At 48.2% G+C, this 19057-nt stretch overlaps 1 protein-coding gene across 50 annotated transcripts in view; it reads right to left on the reverse strand.

Annotated features, from left to right (window-relative positions):
- LOC118361031 (kelch domain-containing protein 8B) overlaps nt 1-19057 on the reverse strand; it is a 155984-nt gene that overhangs the window by 43416 nt on the left and 93511 nt on the right. For all 50 annotated transcript variants that reach the window (XM_052482783.1, XM_052482773.1, XM_052482803.1 and 47 more), the window contains exon 4: nt 972-1136. In XM_052482783.1, coding sequence (XP_052338743.1) covers nt 972-1136 — 165 coding nt within the window. The remainder of the gene's footprint in view (nt 1-971; nt 1137-19057) is intronic.

Here is a 19057-nt window from a genome sequence, read left to right on the forward strand (position 1 = left end):
CACTCCCTGTCTGCTTTCTTTCTGTCTGTCCCTCACTCCCTGTCTGTTTTCTTTCTGTCTGTCCCTCACTTCCTGTCTGTTGTCTTTCTGTCTGTCCCTCACTCACTGTCTGTTTCTTTCTGTCTGTCCCTCACTCCCTGTCTGTTTTCTTTCTGTCTGTCCCTCACTCCCTGTCTGTTTTCTTTCTGTCTGTCCCTCACTCCATGTCTGTTTTCTTTCTGTCTGTCCCTCACTCCCTGTCTGTTTTCTTTCTGTCTGTCCTCTTTCTGTCTGTCCCTCACTCCCTGTCTGTTTTCTTTCTGTCTGTCCCTCACTCCATGTCTGTTTTCTTTCTGTCTGTCCCTCACTCCCTGTCTGTTTTCTTTCTGTCTGTCCTCTTTTTGTCTGTCCCTCACTCCCTGTCTGTTTTCTTTCTGTCTGTCCCTCACTCCCTGCCTGTTTTTGGAACTCTCACAGAGTGAGTCAAGACTCAGAAAGTTCTGTAGAACATGAGAGGCTGATGGGCCCGACCCTTCCCAGACGTCTGTGTGTGTGTGTGTGTGCGGGTTTGTATGTGTGAGTGTTGCTCTCCTATTCAGCACAGGTTCCTCTGATCCCCATGGTCAATTAGAAACGTGCATATTTAAATGTGTGTGTGGTACAACAGCGTTTACATGTGGAGTGTGTGGCCGTACTGTAGGTCAGATCTGACCAGAGTGACACACAGTTGGGGGAGAGAGAGGGGCCAGTGTTGGCCGGTGCTTGAGCCTGTTTGGCATGGAGGACACTTTGTCCTGAAACATGTCCCGCAGGCTGCCATTTAACTACCGGCCAACAATCTTACTGTGGTCCACCTGCCTAATCTCTCTTTTGACCTCTCTCTGCATGCTGTCTTCTGAGTGGTCAGAGGCGATGATTCTGCCATTCCTCTGGGATGTGACTGGACAGAAGGGGAAGGGATGGGGGTGTGGGGGGATTGGGGAGTGGCCTACCCAGCACGTAGATCTTGTTGCCTCTCAGGAAAGAGGCGGCTCCATAGCGGGGCGTGGGCATAGAGGTCAGGGGCTGCCATTGGTCCTTTTCCGGCTCATAAACCCTCACCAGAGCCTGGGGCGTCGTGTCAGCTGCCATCCCTCCAAGCGCATATACCTTCCCATCTGACAGAGGAGAGAGAGGGAGGGAGGGAGAGATAGAGGGGGGAGAGAGGGAGGGAAGGGGGAGAGAGGGAGGGAGAGAAGGAAGGGGGAGAGAGGGAGGGAGTGAGTGCGAGAAGGAGAGATGGGGATAGATAAAGGGAGAAAGTTAAATATTTCCCATGTTGAACTAAAGAGTGGGCGTCATTTCATCAGTTCACGATTCCATTCTCCAGAGTGTTAAAAGAATAAAAGTAAAGAACCAACGAAACAAAAATGCACTTTGGTCTCTGACACTAACCTTGCTGTCATGCTGTGCACCTATCTTGATTAAGATGTGTGTGTGTGATTCATATGTAAACACAATCCATGGGCCTTGTTTAAAAATACAGATAACCCTGCCTGAAGAAATGTAAATATCTCTGCTGCAGTGACATTAGAATATTAGAAAAAATAACTGGAGAAAGAAAAACACAAGCTAAGCAAACATGGCCATCCTGCTGAAACACTGCGGTTGCCAGACAGATTAAAAGGGAGGGAAAAAGAGACTAGCGAGAGATGGAGCCAAACCCAAACAGATGTCTGCCTTAATGCCACTGAACATTCTGTCAGATACCGAGGAGAGAAATACAATGTATCACTCCCTGCAGAGTGTCTGGAAATAGATGGAACGATGGCTGGATGGCTGGATTGATTAATATATGGATGGATAGATGGGTGGATTGCTAGAAGGCAGAGTAGAGGGAGGGGTTGGAAAGGTCAAGGGGAAAGAGGAGAGGACGGTTGAGGAGAGAAGAGGAGGGTTGGGGAGAGGAGAGGAGGGCTGGGGAGAGGTGAGGTGAGGAGAGGAGAGTTGGGGAGAGGAGAGTTGGGGAGAGGGGAGGGGAGGAGGGTTGGGGAGAGAAGAGGAGGGTTGGGGAGAGGAGAGGAGGGCTGGGGAGAGGTGAGGTGAGGAGAGGAGAGTTGGGGAGAGGAGAGTTGGGGAGAGGGGAGGGGAGGAGGGTTGGTGAGAGAAGAGGAGGGTTGGGGAGAGGAGAGTTGGGGAGAGGAGAGTTGGGGAGAGGAGAGGAGGGTTGGGAAGAGGAGGGTTGGGGAGAGGTGAGGTGAGGTGAGGAGAGCTGGGGAGAGGAGAGGAGGGTTGGGGAGAGGGGAGGAGAGTTGGGGAGAGGAGAGGAGGGTTGGGGAGAGGTGAGGAGAGGTGAGTTGGGGAGAGGAGAGGAGGGTTGGGGAGAGGGGAGGAGGGTTGGGGAGAGGAGAGTTGGGGAGAGGAGATGAGGTTTGGGGAAAGGAGAGTTGGGGAGAGGGGGTTGGGGAGAGGTGAGGTGAGGAGAGGAGAGTTGGGGAGAGGAGGGTTGGGGAGAGGGGAGGAGGGTTGGGGAGAGGAGAGGAGGGTTGGGGAGAGGTGAGGTGAGGAGAGGAGAGTTGGGGAGAGGAGGGTTGGGGAGAGGGGAGGAGGGTTTGGGAGAGGAGAGTTGGGGAGAGGAGGGTTGGGAGAGGTGAGGGGAGGAGAGGAGGGTTGGGGAGAGGGGAGGAGAGTTGGGGGAGAGGAGAGGAGGGTTGGGGAGAGGTGAGGTGAGGAGAGGAGAGTTGGGGAGAGGAGGGTTGGGGAGAGGGGAGGAGGGTTTGGGAGAGGAGAGTTGGGGAGAGGAGGGTTGGGAGAGGTGAGGGGAGGAGAGGAGGGTTGGGGAGAGGCAAGGAGAGGAGGGTTGGGGAGAGGAGGGTTGGGAGAGGTGAGGGGAGGAGAGGAGAGGAGGGTTGGGGAGGGTAGAGGAGAGGAGGGTTGGGTTGGGGTGAGTAGAGGATAGGAGGGTTGGGGAGAGTAGAGGAGAGGAGGGTTGGGTTGGGGAGAGTAGAGGAGAGGAGGGTTGGGGAGAGTAGAGGAGAGGAGGGTTGGGGAGAGTAGAGTAGAGGAGGGTTGGGGAGAGTAGAGGAGGGTTGGGGAGAGTAGAGTAGAGGAGGGTTGGGGAGAGTAGAGGAGAGGGGGTTGGGGAGAGTAGAGGAGAGGAGGGTTGGGGAGAGTAGAGGAGAGGAGGGTTGGGGAGAGTAGAGGAGAGGAGGGTTGGGGAGAGTAGAGTAGAGGAGGGTTGGGGAGAGTAGAGGAGAGAAGGGTTGGGGAGAGTAGAGGAGAGGAGGGTTGGGGAGAGTAGAGGAGAGGAGGGTTGGGGAGAGTAGAGTAGAGGAGGGTTGGGGAGAGTAGAGGAGAGGAGGGTTGGGGAGAGTAGAGGAGAGGAGGGTTGGGGAGAGAAGAGGAGAGGAGGGTTGGGGAGAGTAGAGGAGAGGAGGGTTGGGGAGAGTAGAGTAGAGGAGGGTTGGGGAGTGTAGAGGAGGGTTGGTGAGAGTAGAGTAGAGGAGGGTTGGGGAGAGTAGAGTAGAGGAGGGTTGGGGAAAGTAGAGGAGGGTTGGGGAGAGTAGAGTAGAGGAGGGTTGGGGAGAGTAGAGGAGGGTTGGGGAGAGTAGAGGAGGGTTGTGGAGAGTAGAGGAGGGTTGGGGAGAGGGGAGGAGGGTTGGGGAGAGTAGAGGAGAGGAGGGTTGCGGAGAGTAGAGGAGAGGAGGGTTGGGGAGAGTAGAGTAGAGGAGGGTTGGGGAGAGTAGAGTAGACCGAGGGTTGGGGAGTGTAGAGGAGGGTTGGTGAGAGTAGAGTAGAGGAGGGTTGGGGAGAGTAGAGTAGAGGAGGGTTGGGGAAAGTAGAGGAGGGTTGGGGAGAGTAGAGGAGGGTTGTGGAGAGTAGAGGAGGGTTGGGGAGAGGGGATGAGTGTTGGGGAGAGTAGTGGAGAGGAGGGTTGCGGAGAGTATTGGAGGGTTGCGGAGAGTAGAGGAGGGTTGGGGAGAGGGGAGAAAAGGAGTAGAGGGCTGGGGAGAGGAGAGGAGAGGGTTGAGGAGAGTAGAGGAGAGGTGAGGAAAGGAGAGGAGGGTTGGGGAGATGCGAGGAAAGGAGTAGAGGGTTGAGGAGAGTAGAGGAGGGTTGGGGAGAGTAGAGGAGGGGAGGGTTGGGGAGAGTAGAGGAGGGTTGGGGAGAGAAGGGGAGGGGAGGGTTGGGGAGAGTAGAGGAGGGGAGGGTTGGGAGAGTAGATGAGGGTTGGGGAGAGTAGAGGAGGGTTGGGTAGAGTAGAGGAGGGTTGGGGAGAGGGGAGGAGGGTTGGGGAGAGTAGAGGAGGGGAGGGTAGGGGAGAGTAGAGGAGGGTTGGGGAGAGTAGAGGAGGGTTGGGGAGAGGGGAGGAGGGTTGGGGAGAGTAGAGGAGGGGAGGGTTGGGGAGAGTAGAGGAGGGTTGGGGAGCGTAGAGGAGGGTTGGGGAGAGTAGAGGAGGGGAGGGTTGGGGAGAGTAGAGGAGGGTTGGGGAGAGTAGAGGAGGGTTGGGGAGAGGGGAGGAGGGTTGGGGAGAGTAGATGAGAGGAGGGTTAGCACTCTATTAGCAGTCAGATTTGCGACCGCAGCATTGCACTAATCCAGAGAAGCAGGAGGATTTACTGGAACACTTTCAGACAGAAAGCTAGACCTCGGAATACAAAAACAGTTCTTCCTCTTTTCCCTATCATGCACTGATACCCCGTGTCCCTGTAGCCTGCTGCACAGATTCTGACAGAGGTTTTGACCTGCTTACTGCTCAGAACATGACTCAGTGCCAAACACACACACACACACACACACACACACACACACACACACACACACACACACACACACACACACACACACACACACACACACACACACACACACACACACACACACACACACACACACACACACACAGAGAGAAACGAGGGAGAGAAGAATGAGAGAGGAGAGCATGAAGGAGGATGAGCCAGAAAGAAGAGAGAAAAGACAGTGGCAAAGCAAACTAAAAAGGAGAGATAAGTGGAGAAGAGGCCTGGCAGAGAGATAACAAAGAATAAGTGCTGAGGAAGTCAATCTGAATGCATCCCTGCTTGCTTTTTTAAGCCCATCACTGATTTAACAGTACCTGATTACAAAAAGAATTACAAAACCATTGGAGATTGTACTGCCGCCTCCTCTTCCAGGTCTCCTACAATATCCCTTTATTCCCTACTCATCTCCTTCTATCTGTGTCCACCCTCACCTTCTCTCTGCTCCACTCACCCCCCCTCTGCTCCACTCACCCCCCTCTCTGCTCCACTCACCCCCCTCTCTGCTCCACTCACCCCCTCTCTGCTCCACTCACCCCCTCTCTGCTCCACTCACCTCCCCTCTCTGCTCCACTCACCCCCCTCTGCTCCACTCACCCCCCTCTCTGCTCCACTCACCCCCTCTCTGCTCCACTCACCCCCCTCTCTGCTCCACTCACCCCCCTCTCTGCTCCACTCACCTTCTCTCTGCTCCACTCACCCCCCCCTCTGCTCCACTCACCCCCCTCTCTGCTCCACTCACCCCCTCTCTGCTCCACTCACCCCCCTCTCTGCTCCACTCACCTCCCCTCTCTGCTCCACTCACCCCCCCTCTGCTCCACTCACCCCCTCTCTGCTCCACTCACCTCCCCTCTCTGCTCCACTCACCCCCCTCTCTGCTCCACTCACCCCCCTCTCTGCTCCACTCACCCCCTCTCTGCTCCACTCACCCCCTCTCTGCTCCACTCACCCCCTCTCTGCTTCACTCACCCCCTCTCTGCTCCACTCACCTCCCCTCTCTGCACCACTCACCCCCCCTCTCTGCTCCACTCACCCCCTCTCTGCTCCACTCACCTCCCTCTCTGCACCACTCACACCCTCTCTGCACCACTCACCCACCCTCCCCCTCTGCTCCACTCACCCCCCTCTCTGCTCCACTCACCCCCTCTCTGCACCACTCACCCCCTATCTGCACCACTCACCCCCTCTCTGCTCCACTCACCCCCCTCTCTGCTCCACTCACCCCCTCTCTGCTCCACTCACCCCCTCTCTGCTCCACTCACCTCCCTCTCTGCTCCACTCACCCCCCTCTCTGCTCCACTCACCCCCCTCTGCTCCACTCATCCCCCTCTCTGCTCCACTCACCTCCCCTCTCTGCTCCACTCACCCCCTCTCTGCTCCACTCACCCCCTCTCTGCACCACTCACCCCCTATCTGCACCACTCACCCCCTCTCTGCTCCACTCACCCCCCTCTCTGCTCCACTCACCCCCTCTCTGCTCCACTCACCCCCCTCTCTGCTCCACTCACCTCCCCTCTCTGCTCCACTCACCCCCTCTCTGCTCCACTCACCCCCCTCTCTGCTCCACTCACCCCCTCTCTGCTCCACTCACCCCCTCTCTGCTCCACTCACCCCCCTTCTCTGCTCCACTCACCTCCCCTCTCTGCTCCACTCACCCCCCCTCTCTGTTATGTTCACCCACCCTCCCCCACTCTGCTCCATTCACCCCCTCTCTGCACCACTCACCCCCTCTCTGCTCCACTCACACCCCCTCTCTGCCTCACTCACCCCCCTCTCTGCTCCACTCACCCCCCCCTCTCTGCTCCACCCTCATCCCCTCTGCTCCACTCACCCCCCTCTCTGCTCCACTCACCCCCTCTCTGCACCACTCACCCCCTCACCGCACCACTCACCCCCTATCTGCACCACTCACCCCCTCTCTGCACCACTCACCCCCTATCTGCACCACTCACCCCTCTCTGCACCACTCACATCCCCTCTCTGCACCACTCACCCCCTCTGCACCACTCACCCCCTCTCTGCACCACTCACCCCCTCTCTGCTCCACTCACCCCCTCTCTGCTCCACTCACTCCCCCTCTCTGCTCCACTCACCCCCCTCTCTGCTCCACCAACCCCCCCCTCTGCTCCACTCACCCCCCTCTCTGCTCCACTCTGCCCTGGTATGGAGGGCCTCATCTCAGTGAGCACTGTGGTCTGCTCCCTGTTAAGATCACAGGTCATAATGGCCCCTCACTTCTCAGAGGGAAAAGAGCAGAGCCCCTCTAACACACACACAGACCTGTGATTATCTGAGATTATCTGAGATGCGGCCCGCCCACACACCACTCAGGATGATCATTAACATGTTACATCTAGCCAGGGTGTTCAGCACATTCAAACAGAGGAACAACTAAATAAATGACTACTTACAGATATGATGCTTAACCACGGGAATGGGAGTGTGTGTGTGTGTGTGTGTGTGTGTGTGTGTGTGTGTGTGTGTGTGTGTGTGTGTGTGTGTGTGTGTGTGTGTGTGTGTGTGTGTGTGTGTGTGTGTGTGTGTGTGTGTGTGTGTGTGTGTGTGTGTGTGTGTGTGTGTGTGTGTGTGTGTTTATGAATGGGAAAGAAAGTATCTGTGGATAAACTAATTCAGAAAAGAACAGAGAAAATGACAGTCAATACTTTTGAGAAAACTGCATTCCCAATTTGAGCTTTCACCAACAAAACCTCTTAAATTAGGCTTTGATAGAACTATCCCCTGAGAAATGAAATGACGACCTATAAATAAGCAAATATCAAACAGCCATTCAGGAAGACCTGTGGGAACCACCGTACCACAGCAGTCTAAATTACACACCCTGATTTTCTCACTTGTTCAATGACATTCCTGGGCTTCACTCATTATAATTCTCCACATTAGATTGTCACAGATAGGGATGATTTGGTTGTAATATTTCTGGAGGGCTTGAAGCTCTGCAGGCAATGAGACTCTACACATATCCTCTACACTCACTGTAAACAATACATGAACACAAAACTAATAATATAACATTCTCCATCCTTGCAAGTTCATTCTAATGACATTGAGAAAGCTAAACGTACCCCTTGGTTGTTAATAACAAAACAGTAATCACCTGTGGTTATCTGTTGTCTTTCTCTGTGTATATAAAACCAATGAACATATGTTTACTGGCTTGGAACAGGGTAGAGGTAGGGAGGGGGAAGAAGAGGGGGGTCCCAGCTTCCGCTCTGGGCCCCTGGAGCATCCACCTCCTGCCGGCCTGCCGCCCTGAGGTTCCACCGCACAATCACACGCAGTCTCCTCTAATTAAGGTAACTCTGCTCTGATCTATGCCCGTCTCCCAGGGAGACGCCATGGCAACAGCCACCCAGTAGACATTTAAGGGGGGGAGCACACGGAGCTTGTGCAGGTGGTGCTGACTGGTGGACGATAATAACATACATCATCATGACCCATGACCAGTGTGACACACCAATTAACGATGAACAGAAGAATCACCGTTACCAACACAGAGCGAGAGCACACAGAGAGCACACAGAGAGCACACAGAGAGCACACAGAGAGCACACAGCTCTGTGCAGTCACAGAGGGGCAAGATGCAACAACAATAACAGGAAATGAGATATGGTAAGTCCTTTTCTAACAGATACAGATAATCAACAGCTTTATTCACATGAACAAAGCATAAGATAAAGTCACAAACACACACGGCAGAAAATGTGATGTACTGTATACCCAGTCGACACAGAAACACATCAACCCTGCACGAAGCACATCCTGTTTCTCCAAACAGTCTTATTAACTGACCACACGCTGCTCATCCAGCTTCTCCTGCAACTGCTCTCTTCATCTCACATCCTCTCACTTTGCCTCCACACACACACACACACACACACACACACACACACACACACACACACACACACACACACACACACACACACACACACACACACACACACACACACACACACACACACACACACACACACACACACACACACACACACACACACACACACACACACACACATAAACACGCACACATGCATACACACACACACACACACAATCACACTCTTTTGAAGTTAGGTTGTTATGTGAAAAAGACACAGAGGCCATCGTTGTCACACGGTGCCTGTACACAGGGCTGACAGGTAACCAGACTGATAGCTATGCACCATAGTCATGGAACACAAGACAGGAACAAACATTCTGGGAGATTTAAGGATTTACAAAGGAGGAAAGACACACAGCGGCGAGATTGAGGGACAATCTAAGAGATAAGAGAGAAAGAGTTGCAGGGAGAACAAAGAAGGGTGATATCTAGTGAAGATGACAGGCGAGAGCCTAAAGACAGTTAAATCTATGTTATGAAGGTTTTGTATCATTTCAGCCAGTAGTTTTGAAATCAGCGCTCACAAGCCAAAATGATTCCCCGAAATGACCCATCGGTCTCAGTCTCCAGTATCTATACGGCAATAGTCTATGTGCCGGGGGGCACATAGGGGTCATAGGGGTCAGTCTGTTTATCTCCTGTTTGTTACTGGTATTCTGTGTGAATTTAAGTATGCTCCCTCTAATTCTCTCTCCCTTTCTCCCTCCCCTCCCAGAGGACCTGAGCCCAAGGATCATGCCTCAGGACTAACTGTCCTGATGACTCTTGGCTGTCCCCAGTCCACCTGGTCGTGCTGCTGCTCCAGTTTCAACTGTTCTGCCTGCGGCTAGGGAACCCTGACCTGTTCACCGGACGTGCTACCTTGTCCCGGACCTGCTGTTTTCGACTCTCTCTCTCTACCGCACTTGCTGTCTCAACCTCTGAATGGTCAGCTATGGAAAGCCAACTGAAATTTACTCCTGAGGTACTGACCTGTTGCACCATCTAAAACCACTGATAAATATTTGACCCTGCTGGTCATCTATGAACGTTTGCACATCTTGAAGAACAATCTGGCCTTAAATGGCCATGTACTCTTATAATCTACACCTGGCACAGCCAGAAGAGGACTGGCCACCCCTCGGAGCCTGGATCCTCTCTAGGTGTCTTCCAAAGATCCTGCCTTTCTAGGGAGATCTTTCCTAGCCACCGTGCTTGTACAGCTGCATTGGTTGCTGTTTGGGGTTTTAGGCTCGGTTTCTGATGATGATGATGTGAAAAGTGCTTTATAAATCAATTTGACTGATTGATTGATGTGTACTTGGTGCATTGATTTGATTGGAACCCTCCAGCGTGCTGATAATAAAGAATGATTCATTTAAGATGGACTGTAAGTGTAATTTCTACGACAGTGTCAAAACAAGCAAGTATATTGTAGAAAATCATTATACTGTACCATCTATACCACTGTGGAATATATTTTCCATAACCAAAAATATTGTATTTTCAGCAGTTTGAAGCTGGTGTACAAAAATGAAAGTAAAAGACACAAGAACTAATCTAAGAACAGGAAATATATAAATAATGCACATAGAACAGATCTACTGCTTCTTAGACATGCTTTCAATGAGAATGACAGACCTGACATTTCTATGTGAGTTGGTCGGTCGCCCATAAAAGTCACATATAGCAACTTTAATAGACCAATAAGAAAGTCCAAAACCTCTCTGACAATAACAGCTAGTTTTCAGTTTGTCCCTCTCCTCTCAGACTCCCAGAAGGTCCAAGCAACAAGCTATTTTTGTTTCTTTTTGACCATTTTAATAGAAAACAATCACAGTAAGGTATTTAATTGTTACCCAGAAATGACTTGATATTGAGATAAAAAAAAATAGCTGCACTTGGACCATTGAGAAGTTTAGTGAAGTAAACACAGTACCTTACGTGATGTTTGGCGGAAGTTACAGAGAAGAGCATGTTAAAGGGTACATACTGTATGGTACAGTACATAATGACAGATAGAGAGAAGTATTTGGCATGAGTTAGGTGAGGAGACACTGAAAGGGCTATAGAGAGTTCTAGGTAGACAGAGCTAGACAGAGTAAGCTTGTAGTTCTTAGCGTACAGCGTAGAGTACGTTGTGAACTTAGTGCATGTGGATTTGGGTAATATATGCTTCTACATACAGTACCTGTATGTTGTCTGTACTCCCTTAGAAAAAAGGGTTCCAAAGGGGTTCTTCGGCTGTCTCCATAAAATAACCCTTTTTAGTTGCAGGTAGAACTCTTTTGAGTTCCATGTAGAACCCTCTGTGTAAATGGTTCTACAGTATATGGAACTGAAAAGGGGTTCTACCTGGAACCTACCTGGGGACAGCAGAAAAACCCTTTTAGGTCCTAAGTAGTGTTATGTTCCCCAATAAGAAAACCAGAAATATCCTCACTCAACAGAAATAAGGAACTAACAGATAAGCCACAGACAACCAGAACAAAACAGGTGGAGTTTTAGGAGGGGTTCTCAAAGACACTCATGGGGGTGTCCACTGAAAGTTGACTAGCAATAAGAATCTGGGTCCTAAAAGACACCCACCATAAGTGCCCACTAAAATATCCCCAGAAAAGGCAAACCAAAATAAAACCCCACACCAACTTGTAATTTGGAGCTAAAAATGGAGCAAACCAAATAGGGAGACAAAATAAAAGGCTTTTGTATTAAAAAATGTAAAGAGGGAGAGCTAAACAGCAGTTAAGCTCTTCCAACATCTCTCATGCCAACTAGAGCATTGGCTCTGCAGCTCTTAAAGGAGAAGTATACCCCAATCCAGAAACTCCCAAGTGATTTCATACATTGAAACTAGTTCAGTGGAGTTTGACCTCTCCACATCTCTCTTCCTGTAGTTCTGTACTGAATCAGCTGGGGGAAAATGGGTCACGTGACTTGTGATGTTGCTGGATGCAGGCCTCACTCTGCTCTATTGCCAGTGAATTCATAGTTCAGAAATCCACAAAGTGTGGACAAATTGAACATTTATTGAAAGTGTACAGCTGAATTAGGTATTTTGGTCAAATGTACAATAGTTTGTGTCAGGAAATGTGTACTTTTCCACCTCAAACATTTACCATTATTATATTTAGCCGACGGCCACAGCTGCGGAGATGGGTAACAACTGTTATGTGCGCCCTCGTGGGGGAGACCCTTCAGCCTCGACCATCTACATACAATACCCCATAATAAAAGTGAAAACATGTTGATAGAAATGTTTTCAAAATCATTTTAAATTCAACAAAGAAATATATTAATTTACATAAGTATTTACAGCCATGAGTCAATACTTTGTAGAAGCACCTTTGGCGGCGATTCCAGCTATGAGTTTTCTGGGTAAGTCTCTAAGAGCTTTCCACACCTGGATTGTGCAACATATGCTCATTAGTATTTTCATAATTCTTCAAGCTCTGTCTAATTGGTTGTTGATCATTGCTAGACATTGCCATAGACCTGAAAATGGTCAAAACTGTAACTCAGCCACTCAGGAACATTCACTGTCTTCTTCGTAAGCAACTCCAGTGTAGATCTGGCCTTGAGTTTTAAGTCACTGTCCTGCTGAAAGGTGAATTAATCTCCCAGTGCCTGTTGGAAAGGAGACAACCAGGTTTTCCTTCCTTTATTTTATCCTATAACTCCCCAGTCCTTAACGATTACAAGCATACCCATAACATGGTACAGCCACCACTATGCTTGAAAATATGGAGAGTGGTACTCATTAATGTGTTGGATTTGCCCCAAACATAACACTTTGTATTCAAAGTTGTTTACTTTGCCACATTTTTTGCAGTATTACTTTAGTGCCTTGTTGCAAACAGGATGCATGTTTTGGAATATTTGTATTCTCTACAGGCTTCCTTCTTTTCGCTCTGTCAATTGTGGAGTATTGTGGAGTAACTTCAATGTTGTTGATTAATCCTCAGTTTTCTCATTTCACAGCCATGAAACACTGTAACTATTGTAAATGCATGAGCGGTTTTCCTTCCTCTCCGGGAACTGAGTTAGGAAGGACGCCTTTGGTAGAGCATGGCGCTTGTAACGCCAGGGTAGTGGGTTCGATTCCCGGGACCACCCATACGTAGAATGTATGCACACATGACTGTAAGTCGCTTTGGATAAAAGCGTCTGCTAAATGGCATATATTTATCTTTGTAGTGACTGGGTGTATTGATACACCATAATAACTTCACCATGCTCAGAGGGATATTCAATGTCTGCCCTTCTTTTGCAAAGCATTGGAAAACCTCCTTGGTCTTTGTGGTTGTATCTCTGTTTAAGGGACCTTACAGATAATTGTATGTGTGGGGTATGAAGATGAGGTACTGTAGTCATTCAAAAATCATGTTAAACACTATTATTTCATATAGAGTGAGTCCATGCAACTTATTATGTGACTTGTTAAGCAAATGTTTAACTTATTTAGGTGTGCCATAACAAAGGGGTTGAATACTTATTGACTCAAAGACATTTAATTTTTTATACATTTCTAAACATTTTGAAAAACATAATTCCACTTTGACTTTAGGGTCAAACGTTTCAGGTAGCCTTCCACAAGCTTCCTTCCAAAATATTTACTGGGATTAAATGTCAGGAATTGTGAAAAACTGAGTTTAAATGTATTTGGCTAAGGTGTATGTAAACTACCGACTTGAACTGTATATATCGTTTACCGTCTGTCTATATATTCTGGTTAACTGTGGCACCACAATTTCATCAAGTCAACCCACTGGCACAGACGTTAATTTAACATCTATTCCACTTTGTTCAACATAATTTGATTGAAATGATGGGGAAACAACGTTGACTCAACCAGTGTGAAGCCCAGTAGAAAATTCCTGCACATTCAAACGTATTTGGTGATTCTGAAGGATGATACTCAGGGTGTGTTGGGCTAAGAGTGAGACAGCACGCTCTGTAGCTTGCCTACACACACACACACACACACACACACACACACACACACACACACACACACACACACACACACACACACACACACACACACACACACACACACACACACACACACACACACACACACACACAGTGATGACAGCCTTTAATAAGCTGGTGATAATGATACGCAGGCGGAAGACTGCAGTAAAACTCTTCCCGCTCTGGCCTAATCTTTGTCGGACCACTGATGGATGGAGGGTTGATTCCCGCTGTGCCATTTAAAGGGCGCACTGCTCTGTCCTCTGAAAAGCCATCAATATCTACACTCTTTATTAGCTCTCAGGATATGTATGGAATGGATAGAAGGGGGTTGGAAACGTATTCAGCCAGTTCAACATAAATACAAAAGTCAATGAGAGTTTGAAGACTGAGACTGTCGGAAAGTGAATGGGCTGCTGTGGTTTGCACACAGACAGTCAATGCCCATAAAAATGGCCCCTTTACACACTGAACAAAACATATGGACTAATTCATTTATTTTAATTGACTGATTTCCTTATATAAACTTTAACCAAAATCTTTTACATTGTTGCATGTTGTGTTCATATTTTTGTTCAGTATAGAATGGATGGATGCTCAATTACTCTGTCAAATCCTTATTCTGTAAACGACCTTGAGGATGAAATTGATCACATAAGATTGCCTCACACAGGCAAGCACACACACATCAGGTTTTTTCTAGATCAAAAAGAGGCTTAGGTGGTGTGCATGGCACAGGGGCGTGGCAGGGAGCGTGACAATGGGCACAGTCGACCTGTTAGCTGCAGAAGAAAAATCGAAGAAAAACACTTTACAGGTGGGGTTGCCTTTTTAACTCAAATTGCTGTCATTCTACACATTTCTCCGTGGAGGTGAGATGAATTCTTGCCATTGTAAAGCTCATTTCCTACAATGACACATTTTGCCTGCAGCTGACAGAAAATATAGCAATTGAAAGCAAATCTCCTGCAATTCTACATACAGTTGAAGTCAGAAGTTTACATACACTTAGGTTGGAGTCATTAAAAGTAGTTTTTCAACCACTCCACACATTTCTTGTTAACAAACTATAGTTTTGGCAAGTCGGTTAGGACATCCACTTTGTGCATGACATAAGTAATTTTTCCAACAATTGTTTACAGTCAGATTATTTCACTAATAATTCACTGTATCACAAATCCAGTGGGTCAGAGGTTTACATACACTAAGTTGACTGTGCCTTTAAACAGCTTGGAAAATTCCAGAAAACTATGTCATGGCTTTAGAAGCTTCCGATAGGCTAATTGACATCATTTGAGTCAATTAGAGGTGTGTCTGTGGATGTATGTCAAGGCCTACCTTCAAACTCAGTGCCTCTTTGCTTGACATCATGGGAAAATCAAAATAAATCAGCCAAAACAATTGTAGACCTCCACAAGTCTGGTTCATCCTTGGTTCATCCTTGGGAGCAATTTCCAAATGCCTGAAGGTACCACGTTCATCTGTACAAACAATAGTAAGCAAGTATAAACACCATGGGACCACACAGCTCTCATTCCGCTTAGGAAGGAGACACGTTCTGTCTCCTAGAGATGAACGTACTTTGAACGTAAAGTGCAAGTCAATCCCAGAACAGCAGCAAAGGACCTTGTGAAGATGCTGGAGGAAACAGGTACAAAAGTATCTATATCCACAGTAAAACAAGTCCTATATCGACATCACATGAAAGGCCACTCAGCAAGGAAGAAGCCACTGCTCCAAAACCATAAACGCCATAAAAAAAGCAATTTTACGGTTTGCAACTTCACATGGGGACAAAGATCGTACTTTTTGGAGAAAGTTCCTCTGGTCTGATGAAACAAAAAAATAACTGTTCGGCCATAATGAACATCGTTATGTTTGGAGGAAAAAGGGGGAGGCTTGCAAGCCAAAGAACACCATCCCAACTGTGAAGGATGGGGGAAGCAGCATCATGTTATGGGGGTGCTTTGCTGCAGGAGGGACTGGTGCACTTCACAAAATAGATGGCATCATGAGGATGGAAAATTATGTGGATATATTGAAGCAACATCTCAAGACATCAGTCCGGAAGTCAAAGCTTGCTTGCAAATGGGTCTTCCAAATGGACAATGACCCCAAGCATACTTCTAAAGTTGTGGCAATATGGCTTAAGGACAACAAAGTCTAGGTATTGGAGTGGCCATCACAAAGTCCTGACATCAATCCTATAGAAAATTTGTGGGCAGAACTGAAAAAGTGTGTGCAAGCAAGGAGGCCTACAAACCTGACTCAAATACACCAGTTCTGTCAGGAGGAATGGGCCAAAATTCACCCAACTTATTGTGGGAAGCATGTGGAAGGCTACCTGAAAGGTTTGACCCAAGTTAAACAATTTAAAGGCAATGCTACCAAATACCAATTGAGTGTATGTAAACCTCTGACCCATTGGGAATGTGATGAAAGAAATAAAACCTGAAATAAATAATTCTCTATTATTCTGACACTCTTAAAATAAAGTGGGGATCCTAACTGACCTAAGACAGGGGATTTTTACTTGGATTTAATCTCAGGAATTGTGAAAAACTGAGTTTAAATGTATTTGGCTAAGGTGTATGTAAACTTCCGACTTCAACTGTATTTTGCCATGGCGCTCAGAGAAAATGTTGCAGTTTTAAAGCGAATTTCCTGTATTTCTATGCATTTTGCCATGGCATATGATTACATGAAAATCAATAATGCTAAATTCATTGTTTTTGGAATTTTCAATTTTCCCTGACTGTAGCTTTTACTTTGGTATATACAAAAGAATGTGCACACCCCTTCAAATTAGTGGATTTGGCTATTTCATCCCCACCCGTTGCTGACAGGTGTATAAAATCGAGCTCACAGCCATGCAATCTCCATAAGGAAACATTGGCAATATAATTGCCTTACTGAACAACTCAGTGACTTTCAATGTGGCACTGTCATAGGATGCCACCTTTTCAACCAGTCAGTTCAACAAATTTCTGCCCAGCTAGAGCTGCTCCGGTCAACTGTAAGTGCTGTTATTGTGAAGTGGAAACATCTTGGAACAACAATGGCTCACAGGCTGACTAGACCAGGCATGTTGATTTTGTCCATCCACACCAGACGGGATCTGGACACGCAGGTTGAAATATCAAAACAAACTCTGAACCAACTATATTCATTTGTGGACAGGTCGAAAAAACATGAAACATTCATGGCCATTTAGCTAGCTAGCTTGCTGTTTGTCCTGGGATATAAACATTGGGTTATTTGACCTGAAATGCTCAAGGTCCTTTTTCTTTGGATCTTCTGGATCTTTTGAGTCACACAAAATTGTGTGTTCTTTACTCCGACAATTAATCCACAGATAAAAGGGGAAACCTAGTAAATGTGTGTAATCTCTCCTCCATCAATCTTCTTCTTCATCTTCTTCTTCTGTGGACTTTATATGGTAAACAACTTTAAGGTGCATTACCACCACCAACTGGACTTTAAATGACCCACGTGTGTATATGCTCCTAAAATCCAATGAGGAGATGGGAGAGGCAGGACTTGCAGCGTCAAAAATAGGACAAAGTTCTATTTTAGCACCTGGCTACACACACGCTCGTTGACGCGTGCGAGCAGTTTGGATGAAATGATTGAATAACATGTATGTGTACATTAATTTAGCAATTCTTGCAAACGTAACGCGAGCGGTGTGGTCAGCATGTCAGCGGCAAAGTGGCAGGCCACACAAGCTCACATAACGGGACTCACTACCGAGTTCCAAACTGCTTCTGGAAGTAACGTCAGTACAAGAACTGTTCGTTGGGAGCTTCATGAAATGGGTTTCCAATGCTGAGCAGCCGCACACAAGCCTAAGATCACCATGCGCAATGCCAAGAGTCAGCTGGAGTTATGTAAAGCTCGCCGCCATTGAACTCTGAAGCAGTGGAAACATGTTCTTTGGAGTGATGAATCATACTTCACCATCTGGCACTTCGAAGGACGAATCTGGGTTTGGCGGATACCAGGAGAACGCTACCTGCCCGAATGCTAAAATAACACATCCTAGATCTGAATGACTGAAATATTATTATTAAATACTTTTTCATTTACATAGTTGAATGTGCTGACAACAAAATCACTCAAATATTATCAATAGAAATCAAATTGATCAACACATGGATGTCTGGATTTGGAGTCACACTCAAAACTAAAGTGGCAAACCACACTACAGGCTGATCCAACTTTGATGTAATGTCCTTAAAACAAGTCAAAATGACGCTCAGTAGTGTGTGTGGCCTCCACGTGCCTGTATGACCTCCCTACAATGCCTGGGCATGCTCCTGATGAGGTGGCGGATGGTCTCCTGAGGGATCTCCTCCCAGACCTGGACTAAAGCATCCGCCAACTCCTGGACAGTCTGTGGTGCAACGTGGCGTTGGTGGATGGAGCGAGACATGATGTCCCAGATGTGCTCAATTGGATTCAGGTCTGGGGAATGGGCGGGCCAGTCCATAGCATCAATGACTTCCTCTTGCAGGAACTGCTGACACACTCCAGCCACATGAGGTCTAGCATTGTCTTGCATTAGGAGGAACCCAGGGCCAACCGCACCAGCATATGGTCTCGCAAGGGGTCTGAGGATCTCATCTCGGTACCTAATGGCAGTCAGGCTACCTCTGGCGAGCACATGGAGGGCTGTGCGGCCCCCCAAAGAAATGCCACCCCACACCATGACTGACCCACCTCCAAACCGGTCATGGTGGAGGATGTTGCAGGCAGCAGAACGTTCTCCACGGCGTCTCCAGACTCCGTCACATGTGCTCAGTGTGAACCTGCTTTCATCTGTGAAGAGCACTGGGCGCCAGTGGCGAATTTGCCAATCTTGGTGTTCTCTTGCAAATGCCAAAAGTCCTGCACGGTGTTGGGCTGTAAGCACAACCCCCACCTGTGGACGTCGGGCCCTCATACCACCCTCATGGAGTCTGTTTCTGACCGTTTGAGCAGACACATGCACATTTGTGGCCTGCTGGAGGTCATTTTGCAGGGCTCTGGCAGTGCTCCTCCTGCTCCTCCTTGCACAAAGGCGGAGGTAGCGGTCCTGCTGCTGGGTTGTTGCCCTCCTACTGCCTCCGCCACGTCTTCTGATGTACTTGCCTGTCTCCTGGGAGCGCCTCCATGCTCTGGACACTACGCTGACAGACACAGCAAACCTTCTTGCCACAGCTCGCATTGATGTGCCATCCTGGATGAGCTGCACTACCTGAGCCACTACCTGAGTGGGTTGTCAACTCATGCTACCACTAGAGTGAAAGCACCGCTAGCATTCAAAAGTGACCAAAACATCAGCCAGGAAGCATAGGAACTGAGAAGTGTTCTGTGGTCACCACCTGCAGAACCACTCCTTTATTGGGGGATGTCCTGCTAATTGCCTATAATTTCCACCTGTTGTCTATTCCATTTGCAC

The sequence above is a fragment of the Oncorhynchus keta genome, chromosome 28, assembly GCF_023373465.1.
Source record: "Oncorhynchus keta strain PuntledgeMale-10-30-2019 chromosome 28, Oket_V2, whole genome shotgun sequence".
NCBI classification, from domain to species: Eukaryota; Metazoa; Chordata; class Actinopteri; order Salmoniformes; family Salmonidae; genus Oncorhynchus; species Oncorhynchus keta.